At 46.5% G+C, this 19,003-nt stretch overlaps 1 protein-coding gene across 1 annotated transcript; it reads right to left on the bottom strand.

Moving 5' to 3' along the window:
• Window positions 1-15,725: 15,725 nt before the first annotated feature.
• LOC140207966 (probable G-protein coupled receptor 139) lies at window positions 15,726-17,517 on the bottom strand. The gene is made up of 2 exons (XM_072276500.1): window positions 17,442-17,517; window positions 15,726-16,633 (listed from the first exon to the last, which is right to left on the bottom strand). Exons 1-2 carry the CDS (start codon window positions 17,515-17,517, stop codon window positions 15,726-15,728), a joined length of 984 nt encoding a protein of 327 aa, XP_072132601.1.
• Between the last annotated feature and the right edge of the window lie 1,486 nt (window positions 17,518-19,003).

The raw sequence follows: 19,003 nt of genomic DNA, 5'->3' as shown, positions 1-19,003 counted from the left end.
GGCTTCACAGCGGAAAGTACAAGCATTGCGCCGGATGTTATAGGCTGTGAGTGGGGGGCATGATTGCAGTTACTATAACAAGGGAGAGTGCGCACAAAAAGCTGGAAGATCTCATAGTGTATAATCCCCCGGACCATGTGAACTGCGCTCTCGGGTTATAAAACAAGTAGCGCTCAAGAATGTGTACACATTAGTAATTATCTTTTCACAATTAAGTGGACTCTGGCAGAGAACTGGAAAATTGGAAATGTGACTGTACTCTAAAAGAAAGCAGGAAGGCAGCAGAAAGGAAGTTGTGGATCAGTTGCCCTGACAGCATTGGCTGCTAAAATTTTGGAGTCATTTGTCAAGGATGAAGTTATGAAGTCCTTGGACACACAAAACAAGATAGGGCAAAGTCGGCATGGTTTCGAAAAGAGAAGATTTTGTCTGATGAACCTGTTGGAATTTCTTGAGGATATTAATGATGCCATACTAACGGGGACGCAGTGGACGTGGATATTGAGACTTTCATAAGGCCTATGACAAGGTGCCACACATAAGGCTGCTTACCAGGTTAAGGCCCGATTATATTATAGGAAAGTTACTGGCATGTTTAGAGCATTAACTGATAAGTAGGAGGCAGCGAGTGGGAATAAAAGGCTCCTTTTCTGGTTGCCTGCAAGTTTGTGTTCCACAGGGGTTGGGGCTGGGACCGTTGCTTTTTTATGTTGTATCTCAATGATTGAAACGGTAGATGATACAGAGATTGGTGGAAGGAAGGGTAGTGTTCAGGAACCCGGGAGGCTGCAGTGGGACTCAGACAGATTAGGAGGATGGGCACTCGCTGCCTGCTACAAATTCACTGCGTCACCTTTAGGTACCGAATGTTTAATATCCTCAACAAATTCCAACAGGTTGGACAGGCAAGACTTTCCCTTAAGGAAACCATGCCGACTTTGTCCTACCTTGTACTGTGTGTCTAAGTACTCCATAATTTCACTTTAACAATTGACTCCGAGATCTTCCCAAACACGAATGAAGCCTAACTGATCTATAAGTTTCTTTCTGCTGAACGTTACTAATGCCTACACAATCTCCAGCGCTTCCTTTTTCAGAGCCGTGGGGTGGAGTTCATCTGGTCCAGTAGAGTTATGTACCCTTAGGTCTCTCAGCTTCTTGTGCGCACCCTCCCATGTTATCTTAACTGTACTCACTTCCCTCACCTCACACCCTTGAACATCCGGCGCACTGCTAGTGTTTTGACAGTGAAGGCTAGTGCAAAATGCTCATTTAGTTCATCTGCCATCGCCTTGTCCCTTGTCATTTTATCCTCATTTTCTTGCGTTCCTATATCCAATATCATCTCGATTTATTTTCTGACATGCTTGAAAAAATGTTTTACTGTCCACATTGATACAGTTTGCAGCCTGAGTCTTTTCCCACCTTCTTATTCTTTTTTTACTTGCTCTCTCTAGGGTTTTTATAGCTTCTCATTCATCTTTCTTCGTACTAATTGGCGTTTGTTTTGCCCCTCGCTTTTACATTTGCTCAAGTTGGATTTCTCGACTCTTACTACTCTGTGTTCGGAACAATGAAGAAAAACTTCCCACAGATGCCCTTTACGATCGTGTCTAACTGTGTTACAACTTCTGTCCGCTGATCACTCAGCACATCAGTGCTGTTCAAGCTCATGTCAGATTGCAAAACCTCACACTTGCCGGAATGAAATTTCACTTTCTTCATCAACTCTCCTGGCAAACAATCAAACCGTTTCCAACCTTTCCACTGCAGATGCGGAGCATTGCGGGGATGATGACTTGTTATAGTAACTTAGTCTGTGTGCTTCTATTTGTAAACACCATTCAGTCACCATCCAGGTCGCCAGCATCACACTGATATGTCAGAGCCGGTATCTTTCTCAAGGCAGGAAATAAAGGGCATGCAGTGAAGGTGAGAGGGGAAAACGTACCAACGACACGTGTAGGAAGTTACTAAAAGCAAAATAAAAAAAAATGGGTTGAGGGCGTCTGAAATGTATTTCTGGGGTGGTGCTGCAGGTGGATAAAACAGTGGCATTTATGAGGCTCTTAGACAGGCAAAGAAGACCACAGGGTATGGGGGGTGGGGTGGGGGGCGGATACAGACAACATGTAGGCAGATGGATTAGTTTAATTGGCACCACTGTCTTAATTATGTCAGCCCAGCATCACAGACAAAGGGTGTCTTCCTGTCTTGCACTGTTATAGCTTCTAACTAGAGAAAGAATCACTGAATAAAGAAATTCTCTTTTCCTCTCCGTCCTGAAAATTTGTTCCTCCATTCTGAGGTTATGACACGTCGCAGCAGAATCATTATTCAGGAAAATCCAGCATTATTTGCACCAAATGAGTTACTGCTGATGACTGCCCAAGAAATTTGCTATATTTCTCTGAAAATGGCCTAATATTTATATCAGAGGCATTGGTGTTGAATTAAAGTGTTTGTTCAGGTAATTGTGACTAATGATGTTGTTCAGGGGTATAACCGCATCCCTGGAGAGTGATCCTTCGTATAAATCAAGGACATTTTGAATACAACAGCTCAAAGTTTCTGCAGGAGCTGTGAATTCCCGTGCAGCAGAAGTGAGACTGTCACTGAAATGGGGTATCCTGTCATCCTGAGAATAGGGGAAGTTTACTATCCTTTTATTTCAGCCTTTGGAATTCCCGGTAAGCCGCCGTATCAGCTGCTGTAGGTGGGGACTGAAGTTGAATTCCAATGTTGTAATTCTTTCTGTCGCTGGATTCTGCCGCCACATGTCCAGTCCAAGTCTACCACATTTCTGGAATGGAATGGAAACAGAGGAAATGTGGATTTTGCGATCTGGATCTGTAAACAAACCGCTGCTGGAATTCAGCGGTTCCGCTAATATCTATGGAATTCACGGGTCAGGCAGAGTTTTCTCAGCTGCTTTTGTTCAATAGTGTTCCTGTTCGGGTGTCTATGCTTTTGGTTTGGTAGCGGTTACATTAATATTGCAAATATTGTGTTTGTAACAACCGCAGGAGGTTAAAAAGATCGATTGTGTGCATTTGTATGTGAGCGGTTGCGTGAGGTATAATAATCAAACCATCGACTGGTTGTAACATTTGCGAGCAGTTCCATCTTGTAGCGTGAAACTTGTGGATTTTTAATTATAGTGTGCGCTGTGACTGAATGTGAAGCAGGTGATGGACAACACAGTGAAGTCGTTGCTGACCCATTTACCATAACCGACTTGTCTCTTCATAGTTATTAATTCTGCGAAATGTTTTCTATTATATCTACAGCGTCAGTTACTTGACGATGAATTCCTTTCCCCTGTTCTCTGTGCTGGTTTCACATCTGTCTTTCAGGTTCTTTCAGATCGCGCTGTAATTATGGCATCAGCCAGTGTTTTGTTGTGAAGTCAGGGAGGTGGCAGATGCTGGAATAGGAAATACGGAGAAAGCTGGAAGCATTAAGCGTCATTCAGCTGAAATGGAAAGAGATAACTTCACAGAGGTGTCAGTGGCCTCTCTCAGAGCATTTCTGAGACGAGACACTTTTTGCGGTTTTCCACATATTCTGTTCTTCCTGGATGAGTATTTCTAGCATTTCCAGATTGTTTCTATCCTTCCGCTGTCCTGTAGCTGGCAGGGAGCGCCATGGAAGTTGATGATTGTCTAATGGAAGAATGCCGCAATCAGAGTCCGGATTTATTCATTTCATGCTAATGAGACCAGGAGAAAATCCTCCATCCAGTATGGACAATGTGGATGTGATTGCACAGCTTTAGCTTTCCGTTGGCTACTTCACATTTCGGTCATCAGTAAGGGATCCGTACACAGATAATAGTGACTTTACTTTACTGTGTGAAGTCCTTCTCTGCCCCTCTTTAGACCGTTCCACCAATAAATGCAACAATAAAATGGAAATATTACAGGATGCCCTCCCACTGCTGCATTGGCTTCTGCTCAGTATTTCTCAAACTTGCTGTTCTGTGTCTCTCTTCCAGCGAACCTGCTGGCGGTTGTGATAGTGTCCCGGGGAAAGTGCGGTCTGTCCAAATGTGTCACTCGTTACCTGGTGGGAATGGCCGCCGCCGATCTCCTGGTCGTCATCTCGCAACCTCTGCTGACGTGGACTGCTTGGATTTATTTCCCTCAATCTTTCCTGTTCATCACTCCTCTGTGCAGACTCGGTACATGGTTAATTTTCTCGAGCACTGCGACCTCTGTCTGGCTGACTGTCGCTTTCACTGTCGATCGATTTGTGGCTATTTGCTGTGAGAAGCTGAAAACAAAATATTGCACCGAGAGAACGGCGGCGGTGGTTGTATGCACAGTGAGTGTGCTGGCCAGTTTGGAGTGTGTCCCCTGGGGCTTTGTGTACGAGCCTTTGGTAATAATGGGTGGTGTTCCCTGGTATTGTGTTTTTACATCAAGCTACAAAAAGTCTCCCTCATGGGCGGCATTTGCAATGATTTACCATATTTTAACCCCTTGTGTTCCTTTTTTTCTGATTTTGCTGTTCAATATTCGGACTGTCAGGCAGATTTTAGTGGCCAGTCGAGCCCGCAGGAGGCTCCGGGAACGAAAGTGTGCAGAGAATGACAAGGACCAGGAGATGGGGAACCGACGCAAATCCATCATTTTGCTCTTTAGTATAACCGGTAGTTTTATATTCTTGTGGGTAACACGAGTGGTATTTTACATCTATCAACGGGTTTCAAAGACGTTTGTTTATTATTCTGTCACTGACCCCCGTTACATCACAGACGAGATATCGGGAATGTTGCAGATTATGAGTTCCTGCACCAACACTTTTATTTACGCCTTGACGCAGAGAAAGTTCCGAAAGGAGCTCAGAAATATTCTTAAATACCCATTGATTCCGATTATGAAACTCATTAGACGTTAGAAATAAATGTTGTAAGTTATTCAGTTGCCTTCATGTTTCTTATTCTGTACCGCCACTTGTGGGTAAATTTAAACCATGTTATGCATGGAGCTATAAAACTAAAACACGAGAAAACCTGCAGATGCTTGAAATAGAAAACAACACACACAGAATCAGAGTTTACTCTTTTCTACATTTGCTCTCTGGTCTGCTGAGCTCCATTAAGATCTTTGTGTGTTGCCTTAGAGTAACAACCCAACTGTTTACAGCGTCCCAGAGGGATCCACTTTGCACCTTACCTCACGCCCCGGTTGCATTGAATGTCGTGGCGAATCATTTACCCCTGTTTCCTGGTTCAAACAGAACTGCCTCATCATGGGGTATACTTCCGTCGGTAATAACCACCATTACACCCGTCATTACCGGTCCTTTCTTTCACCCTCGTTTTTTCCTCTTTCTCAACTTGTAGGTTCTCCTATCTGACATCATGAACTAGTTCCAGTAGCACAATTTTACTGATTTACATATGAAGACAAAATTCCATTGTCTTTACTTCAGAGACTGAGAGAGAGAAAGAGAGTGAGAGAGAGAGAGAGAGAGAGAGAGAGAGAGAGAGAGAGAGAGAGAGAGAGAGAGAGAGGAGGGAGATGTTGTGGACATCTGAAATTATGAAAAGCTGATATTAGGTCTCGAAGGAACATAGGGAACCAACGATACAATCACTCTGTGATTCGGGAGACTGAATAGTGACGAGGAAATGACTAGAGTGAGGAGGATTAACGGAAATCCCAAGGCATTTTATGCATACACTGTAATTAACATTATGCTGGAGAGAGCGCAGGACCACTCAATGATAAAATTGTGAGTTTATACCCGGAGCCAGAATTGGCGTGCGAGGTAGCAAATAAATACTTTGCATTCATTCGACTTCATGAAGAAGTAGGACATGGAGGAAGAAGTGTGTATGGTGATATTCTCAAAGGGATGATAGTTAGGGAATGTGATCAAAGAGCATTAAGGTCGTAAATAACTCGTTGGGTTTTGTTCACTGGATGTCACAGACCACATGCAGGGAAAGATGTAGTTTAACTTGTCATCACGCTCGGAGAGATTCGGCGGGTGCGGGCGCCCGGTGCTCGGCCGGGGGCCGTGGTCGAGTTGTCAGCGACTTGGCCGGCTCCACCACCGGACTTAGTCTGGCGAGGAGGGTGTGCGAACACCCAGCAGGACTAAAAAAAACAAGGCCTTACAAAGAGTGGATGAGCTCTTTGAGAGCCAACGGTCATCTTCCCTGGAAGAGATTAAAGTCTCACCACGTATCTATTTCTTTGTCGTTGTGCTCACAGAAAGAAAGTGTTTTTTTTTTGGAGGATCGATCAGGCGGATCGATCGGTGGCTCTTACAGTGTGAAAAGGGAGTGACTGGTGGGGAGTTGTCCATGTGGCCAACTCTTCCCTGGGATGATGATTCCACATCAGAAGAACGGCCCCCTTTGTTGCGGTCACAGTCGATGACTTTTAAAGGATTTCGGAGGACAACGGGAAGATCGACGGCGTCAGTTCGCCTGACAATTCAAATCTCTCCCTGTTTCTCTCTCTCTCTCTCCATCACTACTCAACTCAATACCACGAACTGAACTGAACTTTACTCATTATCGTAAGACTATTTATTTACCAGTAGACTTGAAGAAGCTTTGTTTTCATATACATTGCACACTTACTTATATGTAATCATTGCTAACTTGTTTGATTTACCTGCATTTATATTACTGTATTGCGTAGTTACTAACAAATATCATTAGTTAATAGCAATACCGGACTCCAAAGTGTTTTCTATTTCTGCTGGTTATTTAACCCGTCACGGGGCACATGACAATAAAGATAGTCTGTCATAGGTAAAGTCCTCCCCACCACTAAGAACACCTACAAGGAGGGATGTCACAGGAAAACAGCATTCATCATGAAAACGCGCATTGTCCAGGTGATGCTTGTTTAAGGACGCTGCCTTCAGGAAGGAGTTTCAGGAACGTCAATTCCCACAGCACTAGGTTTAGGAATAGCTTTTCTTCCTAAATGATCAGGCTTTTGAATTAGAGGGGAATAATTGCACTCACCCGAACAATGAGCTCACATCAAAGGGCTCCACAACTCAAGTGATTGATACTGACTTCATATTAATTGTTATCTTATTTCTTATTTACATCAGTTCCTTCAGTTAGTCCTGACGAAGGGTCTCGGCCTGAAACGTCGACTGCACCTCTTCCTACAGATGCTGCTTGGCCTGCTGCGTTCACCAGCAACTTTGAAACGAGGGGAGCAGTAGTGATAGCGGATTCGATAGTTAGGGGGATAGGTAAGAGGTTCTGTGGAAGAGATCCAGAATCCTAGACGGTCTGTTGTCTCCCCGGTGCCAGGGTCCGCGATTTCTCGGATCGAGTTCTCAGTATTCTCAAGAGGGAGGGCGAGCAACCAGATGTCGTGATCCATGTAGGGACCAATGACGTGGATAGAAAAAAAGAGGAGATCATGCAAAGAGAGTTTAGGAAGTTAGTTGCAATGTTGAAGAACAGGAACTTCGGGTTGCAATCTCAGGATAGCTACCCATGCTACGTGCTAGTGAGGCTAGGAATAGGAAGATAATGCAGCTAAATACGTGACTAAGGAGTTGATGCAGGAGGGAGGGCTTCATATTTCTGGACAATTGGGCCTTGTTCCAGGGAAGGTGGGACCTATTCCGACGGGACGTGTTGCACCTGAACTGGAGGGCGACTAATATCCTTGTGGGAAGGTTTGCTAGAGCTGCTCCGGGTGGTTTAAACTAGATTTGCAAGAGGAAGGGAACTAGAGTGTTAGAGCAGGTAGTGAGGTGGAGGAAGATAAAGGTCATGCGAGAATTGCAAGTATAGTGCATGGAATAAAGCCGGATCTAACATACAAAGAGGCTTTGAGGAAAGAGAAACAGAATAAAGGGTGTAAAGGTACTCAGGTAGAAGGGCTAAAGTGTGTGTACTTCAAAGGAAAAAGCATCAGGAACAAAGGTGATGAACTGAGAGCTTGGATACATACATGGAATTATGATATAGTGGCCATTACAGAGACTTGGCTGGCACCAGGGCAGGAATGGATTCTCAATATTCCTGGATATCAGTGCTTTAAATGGGATGGGGGAGGGAGGGGGAGAGTGGCATTACTGATCAAGGATACTAGTATAACTGCTGAAAGGGTGGGTAATATAGCAGGGTCTTCTTTTGAGTCAGCATGGGTAGAAGTCAGAAACAGGAAGGGAGCAGTTACTCTATTGGGTATGTTCTATAGGCCCCGTGGAGGCAGCAGAAATACCGAGGAGCAGATTGGGAGGCAGATTTTGGAAAGGTGCAAAATAACAGGGTTGTTATCATAGCTGACTTTAACTTCCGTGATATTCATTGGCACCTGATTAGTTCCAATAGCTTAGACGGGGCAGAGTTTGTTAAGTGTGTGCAGGTAGGATTGCTGTCACAGCACGTTGACAGGCCGACTAGGGGGAATGCCATTCTAGATCTAGTATTAGGGATGTATGGGGTATCAGGGAGGGGTAGCATCTCTGGTGGAGGAACATGTCGCGTCCTTTTTAAGTCGGTTAGTCCAACTTTGATCCCCACCTGGCACTCAGCTCTCACCTGTGGCTCCCCGTAGCTGTTTGCATGCGACAGCGGCCACACCCCGGGCAACGGCTTCGACAAGCCGGCTAAACCAGGTGAGGGTAGCCGACAGGTCTCAAACTCTCGGTGAGATAGGGAGTTGTCTATCCCAGCATGTGAAGACAGACTCCGGCGGATTGAGCAGACGAGACCAATGGAAGGTCCAAGGGTCAGGAAGGCGGTCTCTGCAAGCGTCGTGGAACGTGTAGAGCAGGACAAGACACAGGAGACGTCCTGGTCATCCACTGTGCCTAGTGCCATCTCCAGCCGTCTAGGCTCTGTCTTGCCACTGGACCCAGATGGGAATTGGGAAGAGAGGGTGAGGATGACACTGTGCAATAATCCCTTTCCTAAATCCAAACCATACACTAGTCTCGACACTATCATATTGGTGTCAAGGTCCTCATCGACGCCGACGATGGACGAACACAAAAAGATAGGTACTTGGAGCTTAGGAAAATAGAGGGCTATGCGGTACGGTAATTGCAGCCAGTTTCTAGAGTAAGTTAAATGGTTGGCACAACTTTGTGGGCCAAAGTGTCTCTAATATGCTATAGATTTCTATGATTCTGTGAAAGTCAAGGGAAATCTCCTATCCAACGGAGTGGTGACTTGTTGTAAACTGTAATCACAGGGAGAGTGAGAGGGGAACGGCAGGGACTAAGTTTGATATACTGATATGGAACAGAAAAATGGGCAGGGAGCAGATGGGCCGAGTGGCCTCTCTAGTATACATTGTGAGTGTGGTAGAGAGTGTAAGTACCTGAGACACTGGATTTCATACAGAACTGATAAATTTTCACAGATCCACTATATTATACACCAGTCTAGTTTCAGGCGAACGTCAGCAGAACAGCCTCCTCCAATGCTCAGTGACCAGGGTTCAGTCCTGGGTGCGATGAACAGCCGCAAGAACTGCAGAAACTGACGGTAACAGTCCCTCATAAACCTACAGCTGACTTCAGTCACCGTGGTGGTTAAACATTCAACAGAGCAGATTTGAACTTCCTCCCTAATGTGAAGTTGCTGGTGGTGCTCACTCTTTGTTCACTCCGGACAGAAATGTGGCCTCTATTTATTGTGAACTCACCGGAGCATCACAAGGTGGGTTAATTGAATGAGTCTCTTCGCACACACGGAGCAGGTGAACGGCCGCTTTCCAGTGCGAAGCTGCTGGTGTATCTGCGATGGCCGACTGAATCCCTTCCAAAATGAGAGACGGTGAATGACATCACACTGCTATCAACGTCATGGCAATGTATCCAATCAGATCACGGACATGGACACGTGATCGGGCTCTCCTTGTAGCGAGTGGGGCGCTGTCTTCTCCAGCATCTCCACCTCCACATTCAAGGATCGGCGGCATTCAAGCGCTGGTGAACTGACAGAAACAGCGGAACTAACGTGCTGTTGTGTTTGTGATTCCCATACACAAATCTTTTGACTTTTCTACACTGTTAAAAGTTTGCAGAGCACGCCAAATGGGTGAAGGACATTTCAGCTGAGATAATTTTAGCCTCCATGGTGATCTCTGATTTAAAACTTTGTCACAGCTCAAAACAATTTAGAGGAACAACATCTCATCTTCTAACTGTCCACAGTACCGATATTTGGGCATAATACCAAACTCTCGGCAAATCAAAGATTATCAAACACCAAAGAACTACAGTGCACGAGCGTCCATAGCCACGAGACAGTCATCACTGTCGTCTTAGTTCAGCGCAGAGACGAGTAAACTGGAGCGAGGGAGTGACGAACGCGGTAACGTGTCTCGGGAAGGGAGGGGATGACGGGGAGTGGGAACTGTATAGGGGACAGAGGGGTGGTCGGAGACGGTGTCGGCGTAGAGGAGGATGGGGTGACGGAGACGGGAGGTTGTATACCTCTTCCCACCCCACCACATGCAAAAATGCCATTCCCTATTCCCAGTTCCTCTGTCTCAGCCGCATCTCCTCCCAGGATGAGGTTTTCTGTTCCAGGACATCTAAAATCTCCTCTTTCTTTAAGGATCGTGGTTTCCCTTCTACCGTCATCAATGATGCCCTCACCCTCATCTCCTCCATTTCCCGCATTTCGGCCCTCACCCCACCCTCCCGCCACCACAACAGGAAAAGAGTTCTCTTTGTCCTCACCTACTACCCCAGTAGCCTCCGGATCCAGCAACTTCCGCCACCTTCAACAGGACCCTACCACTAAGCACACCTTTCCCTTTACACCCTTCTCTGCTTCCCACAGAGATATTTCCCTCCGCGACTCCCTGGTCCACACGTCCCTCCCCACCGATCTCCCACCCGGCACTTATCTCTGTAAGCGTAAGCGCTAGACGTGTCCCTACACCTCCTCTCTTGCCACCATTCAGGGCCCCAAACAGTCCTTCCAGGTAAGGCAACGCTTTACTTGTGAGTCTGTTGGGGTCATCTATTTTATCCGGTGCTCCCGGTGCGGCCTCCTCTACATCGGTGATTGGGGGGCCACTTCGTCGAGCACCTCCGCTCCGTCGCCAAAAAAGACAGGATCTCCCTGTCGCCACCCACTTCAACTCTGCTTCCCATTCCCATTCGGATATGTCCATACACGGCCTCCTCTACTGCCATGATGAGGCTAAACTCAGGTTGGAGGAGCAACACCTCATGTACCATCTGGGTAGTCTCCAGCCCCTTGGCATGAATATTGAATTCACCAACTTCTGTTAATTCCCTCCCCCTCCCTTCCCCCATCCTAGTTTCACTCTACTCCCTCCTCCAGCTGCCTATTACCTCCCTCATGGTTTCGCCTCCTCCTACTACCCATTGTGCTTTCCCCTATTCCTTCTTCACCTTTCCTGACTATCCCCTCCCTAACCCCCCTCCCCCACCCCTTTATCTTTCCCCTTACTGGTTTTTCACCTGGAACCTACCAGCCTTCTCCTTCTCACCCTCCCCCTACTTTCTTAATAGGGCCCCTGCCCCTTCCCTCTAAAGTCTTGACAAAGGGTTCCGGCCCGAAACGTTGACTGATCGTTTTCACGGATTCTGCCCGACCTGCTGGGTTTCTCCAGCGTGTTGTGATTGTTGCTTTGACCCCAGAATCTGCAGAGTATTTTGTGTTTACGGCGGGGGGGGGGGGGGTTGTTTGCAGGGATGGGAGGGTGAGACAGATACGGTAAAGTGTGCAGCGGGTGGAGGATTGACGGAGGGCCTGAACTGTAAACCGGAGAGAGCAGTTCACAGAGACGGATGGCGGCGTAGGGGATGTAGGGGTGACGGAGATGGGGAGGATTGTGGAGGCGGGTAGAGGATATGGGAAGTGGTGTAGGGGTGTTTGATATGTGGGGAGGGGCGAAGGTATGTCCATCTCTCACCGATTATATTCCCGCTCTCTGCTCAAGAGGTCGGTATCAGATACACACACACAAGTACTTCCAAATGGAAAGGTTTGTTGCGCTTTGTGCAGAGCTGCTGCTGATCGCATTGAAAGGAACCGACATGGAGAACGACTGTCCAGATCGATAACGCTACATCCCAGCCCACAGGATCCTCTCCAGTAAAGTACATATCCCTGAAGTGAGGTGGGTCTTTATGTTCTAGGTTTATCCACCCGGCTTCTTAAATGTTATAATAACTTTTATCACTGGCTTTATGGGATTTTGCTTGTGGCTATGAAGAACACAAATGTAGTGCTGACGTCCCCAGTAATCTCAATTACTGGATCTCTCAATAATGTGCAGTGTAGCTCCCGAGGCTCTGGAAGATTATCCACCTTAATGCCCTTTAAGAGACCGGATATGATCTCCTTACTGGTGCGGTACAAATTTAAAAGGCATTTTGGATACGTACAGGATGTTAAAAGTTTAGTCACAGACTCTTTCAGTGGGGGAAATACCCTTCAGCCCATGTGCCAAAGTGATTGAGATGTACACTCAAGCTGATTCCTTTTACAGAGGAAATGGCTCAGACGTAGGCAGATGAAACGAGTTTAGATCCGCATAGAAGGGCTGGGCCGAAGGGCCCGTGTGAACGGGAAGTATCGCGTCCGAAATATCGGCTGTATATATCTCAGTAAATGCTGGCTGACCTGCTAAGTTTCTTGACATTATGCATTCTGTTCTGGCTAGCATTTGGGAGAAAATATATTTTGTGCTGGAAGACTGCAGAGGAGATTTACCGGGATTGTTGGGTACGTGTTATGGGGTGAGATTGGATTGTGTTGATGTCTAGGGTTAATCTACAGAGGGATCTTGTGATCTAGTTCATAGCTCCCTGAGAGTGGCTGCATGGGATCATGGGATCGATTGCTTTCAATAGTCGCGACACTGAGTTCCGGTGTCAGGTAGTTAGATTATGAGAACACTCAGTCCTCTTTTATTGTCATTTAGAAATGCATACATGCATTAGGAAATGATGCAATGTTTCTCCGGAGTGATATCACAGAAAACAGGACAGACCAAAGACTAACACTGACAGAACCACGTAATTATAACATATTGTTGCAGCAGTGCCAAGCAATACCATAATTTGATAAAGAAGAAACCATGGGCACAGTAAAAAAAAAGTCTCAAAATCTCTAGTCAATCGACTCCCGAGTCCCCGATAGCAAGCGTCAAAAGGGAGAAACTCCCTGCCATAAACCTCCAGGCACAGTCAACTTGCCGATACCTTGGAAGCGGCCGAACCCAGCCGACATTGAGTCTATCCGTCCGAAAACTCCGATCTTCCGAGCAGCCTCTCTGATATCGCCTCCCGAGCGCCATCCTCTACCGAGCGCCTTCGACCTCTCCCCGGTCGCTGAAACACATACAGCCGAGGATTTCGGGGCCTTCAGTTCCGGAGATTCCGGTTGCCACACAGTAGCAGCGGCAGCAAAGTGGCATTTCAGAAGTTTTCCAGATGTTCCGCTGTTCTCTCACCAAATCAGGTGTCTCCATCAAATCAGGATTGTGCACGGTCCCCTACTTGACAGATAACAGATATTCTTCACCAAAGAGGCCGCGCGCTCTGCCGTCGCGCCGCCATCTTCTCCCTCCGTTGCAGTTTTATAATTCCTTCCTTGAACCGCATCCGGCCCTATTGTACTCTATCAGAGGAAGAATGGGGATGCTTTGGATGGTGAGTAGAAGAGGCTTAAGGGGATGCTTCCTGGATAAGGGGAGAATGGGCAATCTAGGGACATTTTCTCCAGTGTAGCAGAGGCTGAGAAAGACCACACAGATGAAAATATGGGAATATGGGATGCAGAGACAGACTGGGCAGACGGCATCAATTTTCCCCGAAGGAAGAAATGTCTAATACCAGAGGGCATGCATTTAAAGTGAAAGGGGAAACCACATCACATACAAGAGAAATCTGCAGATGCTGGAAATCCAGAGAAACACACGCAAAATGCCAGAAGGACTCAGAAGGCCGGGCAGTAACTATGGGAAAAAAAAAGTGCAGTTGACAGTTCCGGTCGAGAGTCTTTTGGACCTTTTCCGCATTATCTATCTATCTGTGCATCTGTGTATGTATGTATGTATTTATCTATTTATCTATCTATTTATTTACCTATCGATCTATTTATTTATTTATCTAGAGTAATTTTGTATCATTTCCGTACACTGCTGCTGTAATAAAACAAATTATGCAAGGCAGTGATGTTATAGATGACTCAGAATGTTTAAAGGAGAGGTCCTTCACGGGTTTTTTTTTATTCTCGTTGTGGTGGAAGGAAAGCCAAATGTGATGGTGAAGACGGATTCGATGGAGGTTCTCAGATACTACATGAATATGTGAAAATGGAAGGATATGCGCCTTGTGCAGGCAGAAGGAATGGCCGTAGTTAGCCATGGCATTGCCAGTTCGGTTAGTTCAGAACAATGCACTGAGCATAAGGGCCGACTGTACTTTTCCATGTCGGTGAGACCACAGCTGGAGTTCGGTGCACATCTCTGGTCGCTTGTCTCAGGAAGACGTGATTAATCTAGAAAGGCGCAGAAATGATTCACGGATTTGGTTGCCGGGAACAGAGGACTCGAGTCAAAAGGAGACTGTACAGTGACTGTGCAGTGATCGCAACACTGAGGGCGATGCGACATCGATTCTCCCCTCCGCCACCACAGGCCCTACCCTCAGATTCAATTGTAGGTAATGCTCATGGTGGAAAATGGCACAAATGATCCATAATGGAAGCAGTGTGACGTAATTCACAAACACCGTCATTGAGTTGTTGTGTTCGCTTTAAGAGGTGGTGCGTGACATAATCACGAGAATGTAAGGGGATTCCGCTTTTGGTTTCCTCGTAATGGAAGTAAAGGTCCCTAGTTTTTATTAAGCACCTAACACGAACGGGGCACATTTTATTCGCAAACTCTTACGAACTCACAGTAAATGTGCTCTGATCCCAGAATTTATCTCCGCCCCTCCAGCCCCACAATCGTTTTGCTCCCATTAAGAGGTGGTGCCTGACATAATGACTAGAGTGTAAGGGGATCGCTGTTGTTTTCTGTTGAATTCAACTGAAGGTTTGAAACTTCTATTAAGTACATAACACGACCCGGGCTCGTTTTATTCACAAAATACTTGCGAACTCAGAGTAAAATGTACACTGATGCCAGCAATGGGACCCGTCACTGCAGCCAACGAAAATGCATGTGAATTGCCTCCACTCCCTCAACTCCAGCCACACAGTGACTGTGCGTAGAACTTAACAACAGGATGGGTCACACTAGAGGGACTATATTATAGAGTTCAGTCGACAGCGGGAAATTGACCTGTCTCCGTCCAGCTTACCAGAAACTCTGGTCATTTCAATCGTCTCCATTTGCCGGCATCTCAATCTCCGAAGCTCCATGAAATAATAACCCACCCTGGACAATCCCTCACTATAACACAGGCCTCATAGTCACGGCAACATCCTCCTAAATCTCTCTCTCTCTCTCTCTCTCTCTCTCTCTCTCTCTCTCTCACACACACACACACACACACACACACACACACACAATATCTTTCTCGTTCTCACTACCTCACTGACCCCATGCGCACCCCGCTGTCGTTTCATCACCTCATTCAGCCACTCTCTTACGTTTCCCCTCGCAACCGTGCCCTGTCTACCTCTCTCCACATCCCCTCTCCCCCTATTCTTAGGGTCAACGATCCTAATATCCCGGCGCTGCCGGTCGATGGGACAATCAGGCGCTGAATCTGGTTTGTGTTCAGGTCGCGGCTTTATTAATGAACTGAAGCACCGAGGTGATCGGATATTTCACCGCTCTGATCACCCGCTCCCTGAATTTCGACTGAGTCACCGCGTAAATAAACGTGTTCGTGCAGCAGCTCAAATTCTTCAGCAAAACCCCGACAAAGTGAAAGATCCATTCAGAATCATTGAAATCAAATCCTTTTGCTCTGATCTCGTAATACATGAAATTTACAACCAGTGTCAGCCACAGGAGGATGAAGCTGCCGGAGAGGGTGAAGAATAGAACCACAGACCTCCTCCTGCTCTCCATCTCCGGGTCACTGGGATTCTGGCCTTTGCTTTGACCCCTCAGTCCCTTACGGACCCGACTGGACATTAAAATGTGCCGGACTGTCAGAGCGTTGAGCAGCAGAATCACAACGAAAGGGATGAACGGACTTAAAACCGTATCGAGCCAATCATATCCTACCCACCAGGGGTCGGTGAGAGAATAGTCCATTAGGTCACAGAACCACGGTACATTGACGATTACCTCTCTGGGTTCCCAGAGGAAGTAGCGGGGGATATTTTTCAGACAGCACAGCACGCCGGTTGTTGTGAGAACCAAAACCGCAGTTTTCCCGGTGCAATATTTTGTTTTCAGCTTCTGGCAGCAAATGGTGACAAACCGATCAAAAGTGAAAGCGACGGTGAACCAGACAGAGCAGTATGTGGCTGTGAACCTCAGTACCTCGATCACCCTGCACACAGGGGTAATGCTCAGAAAAGTCCACGGAAAGTATTTATATATGATTCGAAATAAAGTGACCTCGCTAACAACGGTCAGTAGATCCCCTACTGCCATGGCCACCAGGTAGCGAGTGGTGCAGGTAGAGAGGCCGCACTTTCCCCGGGAGAGGATCACAATCGCCACGAAATTCACTGCGGGAAGAAAGAACAAGCATTGGGTAGTGCTGAACACCTTCCCCGGGAATGGAAACGGGATCTGGTTTCAGCCAATGATCAGGAGTGCGAGAGGAGGTGAACGGCTGCTCATCTAACATAAACCACAGGTCACCTTGTCTCTGACCTGCCTTCCTCATTGTGGAGGTAAGACGATGTGTGAGCAATTGTCATGAGCAGCAACGATCGGCACTAATCCGATCCCAGTCCCTGATGGGGCCGGTTTCACTGATTTAACCGTGAATGACCAGGCCTCTGGAAATAGCATCTGACGGGGCTAAAGACGGATCCGGAGGGAAACAAAACTCACAAAATGCTGGAGAACCTCAGCAGCTCCAGCAGCGATCATGGAATTGAACTAGCAACCGAGCAGGTCTCAGAGCGAAAGCAGGAACATCTTAGTCATCCAATGTGGATTGACTCCGTTCATGGGTTAGTTCCACAGCACAGTTCAATTCGATAATACACGGCAGTAGATCCATGGACTCGGGTTCGGGTGATCAGATCCAACTTTTAACTAGCAGGTAATGGAATCCGATTGCGACGGGCTTCACAGAGAGACATAAAACACAGGACCAGGTCCCCACTCGGATCAATAACTCAGAAACAGTCAACTGTAAAATGTAAACCTCTCACAGTCACATCCTCCTGGTGGGCTGCCCGTCCTTAAGACCCTTATGCCTTATGGATATTTGTTCAATGAACACCAAGTTGTAAAATAATCATAAACAGTTTCATATTGGTCAACGCAAAGAAATATCAAACAGTAATTGCTCCGGTCACTCACCGGGAACTCCAATAACGGCGATGAACATGTTCAATACTTTGTCCACAAGCAGGTACCTATCAAACAATGCAGGCATTTTTTTCTGACCAGTGATTTGTCCCCGTCTGCTACAGGCAATCTCTCGGAATGAAATGTTGAGGCAGAACATGACTGGGGTTTTAATACCACTCAGCGACTCCACGGGGACAGATTTCAACAGATTCTAAAATAAAATTGTTTTAATTATTTACAATCCGATTACGTCAGACAAGGGCCATTCCTGTGGCGCAACATTGTGATTAATTTAGTGAATTAGCCGTGAAACTGCAAACAATTGAAATTATGCGGGCAGTAAGGGGTGTAAATTGCAAGTGGCATTCCTCCAGCAAAGGGGATATTGTTTCAAAGACCATCAGACCCAGCTCTGCACCTCATCGTGTGTCACTACGACTTTTGTCCATCGGCTGAGCAGATCCACTGAGAGTAAAGCGGCCGCTCCACTCTGATTCTCCACCAATTGCAATCACAGCTCATCTCACTGTAACCTTATCTCCCACTCCCGATTACCAGCAACCATCCTCAGCTTGTTTCTGTGTACCAAACATTGTCCTGAGTCAAAAAGATATTCATCACCATTGAGAGGAATGCATGCTCTGAGAAAAGCAATGTCGCTGCCTTCCACTTGTGTTAGATCGACCTGGAACTGAAAAATGAAAGCACGGAGAGTCTCTTCGGACCACAGTATCTGTGCCAACCATGCCGCCATTTTAAACGGATCCCACCTATGCACACATGATCAGTCTCCATACACTCCCGGCGTGTCCATGTGTCAACGCTCACAACAGAGATCTGGGAGTTTTGTGTTCTCTGATCTCAGAAGCTTTTTGACCATCTGTGTGAAATAGTTGGAACCAACAAATTTGTCTGAACGTTCAAAGGTGTCTTGTCAATTACAACGTGTTTCCACTCTAAATGTGTAATTTAAAGGAACCATTTGACAGACTCGAAATAATGAATTTGATTATCTATTTGTAGGTTATGAAATTATATTGAATCACCCATTGCTACCATTGTCGACAGGTGTATAACCTCTTGACGTTGTTTGAATTTGAGAGACTCTGCCAAGAATGTGTCCGAGGTAATGTACATTTATGGTGTTGAATAAACAATTTCATATCCACGAACTTCTCCACAAACATATCCACGAACTTCGTCATAGTCCGAACACTCGTTTAACTCTCTCAGTACCCATCCCTAACCCATCGAACGCAGCAAACTAAAGGAGTGACTATGTGGGCGCAGGTACAGGTACCTAGCAGACAATGCAGGTATTTTCTCTGTCCAGTGATTTGTCCCCGTGGGCTACGGCAATCTCTCGGAAGGAAATGTGTGCTCTGTCTGTTATGTGTATGTGATACACACGCAGGCTCGACCACATAGAGACATACACACACGCGCGAACACACAGACAGTCATAAACACACACAGACATATATAGGCACACGCAGGCGCACACACCCAAACATAAAAAACGCAGAACACGTGGCCAAGCCAACACACAGACCCTCAGACAGACGCAAAGA

The sequence above is a fragment of the Mobula birostris genome, chromosome 13, assembly GCF_030028105.1.
Source record: "Mobula birostris isolate sMobBir1 chromosome 13, sMobBir1.hap1, whole genome shotgun sequence".
NCBI classification, from domain to species: domain Eukaryota; kingdom Metazoa; phylum Chordata; class Chondrichthyes; order Myliobatiformes; family Myliobatidae; genus Mobula; species Mobula birostris.
Note: the sequence above shows the minus strand (reverse complement) of the source record. Positions and strands in the feature narration are given on the sequence as shown.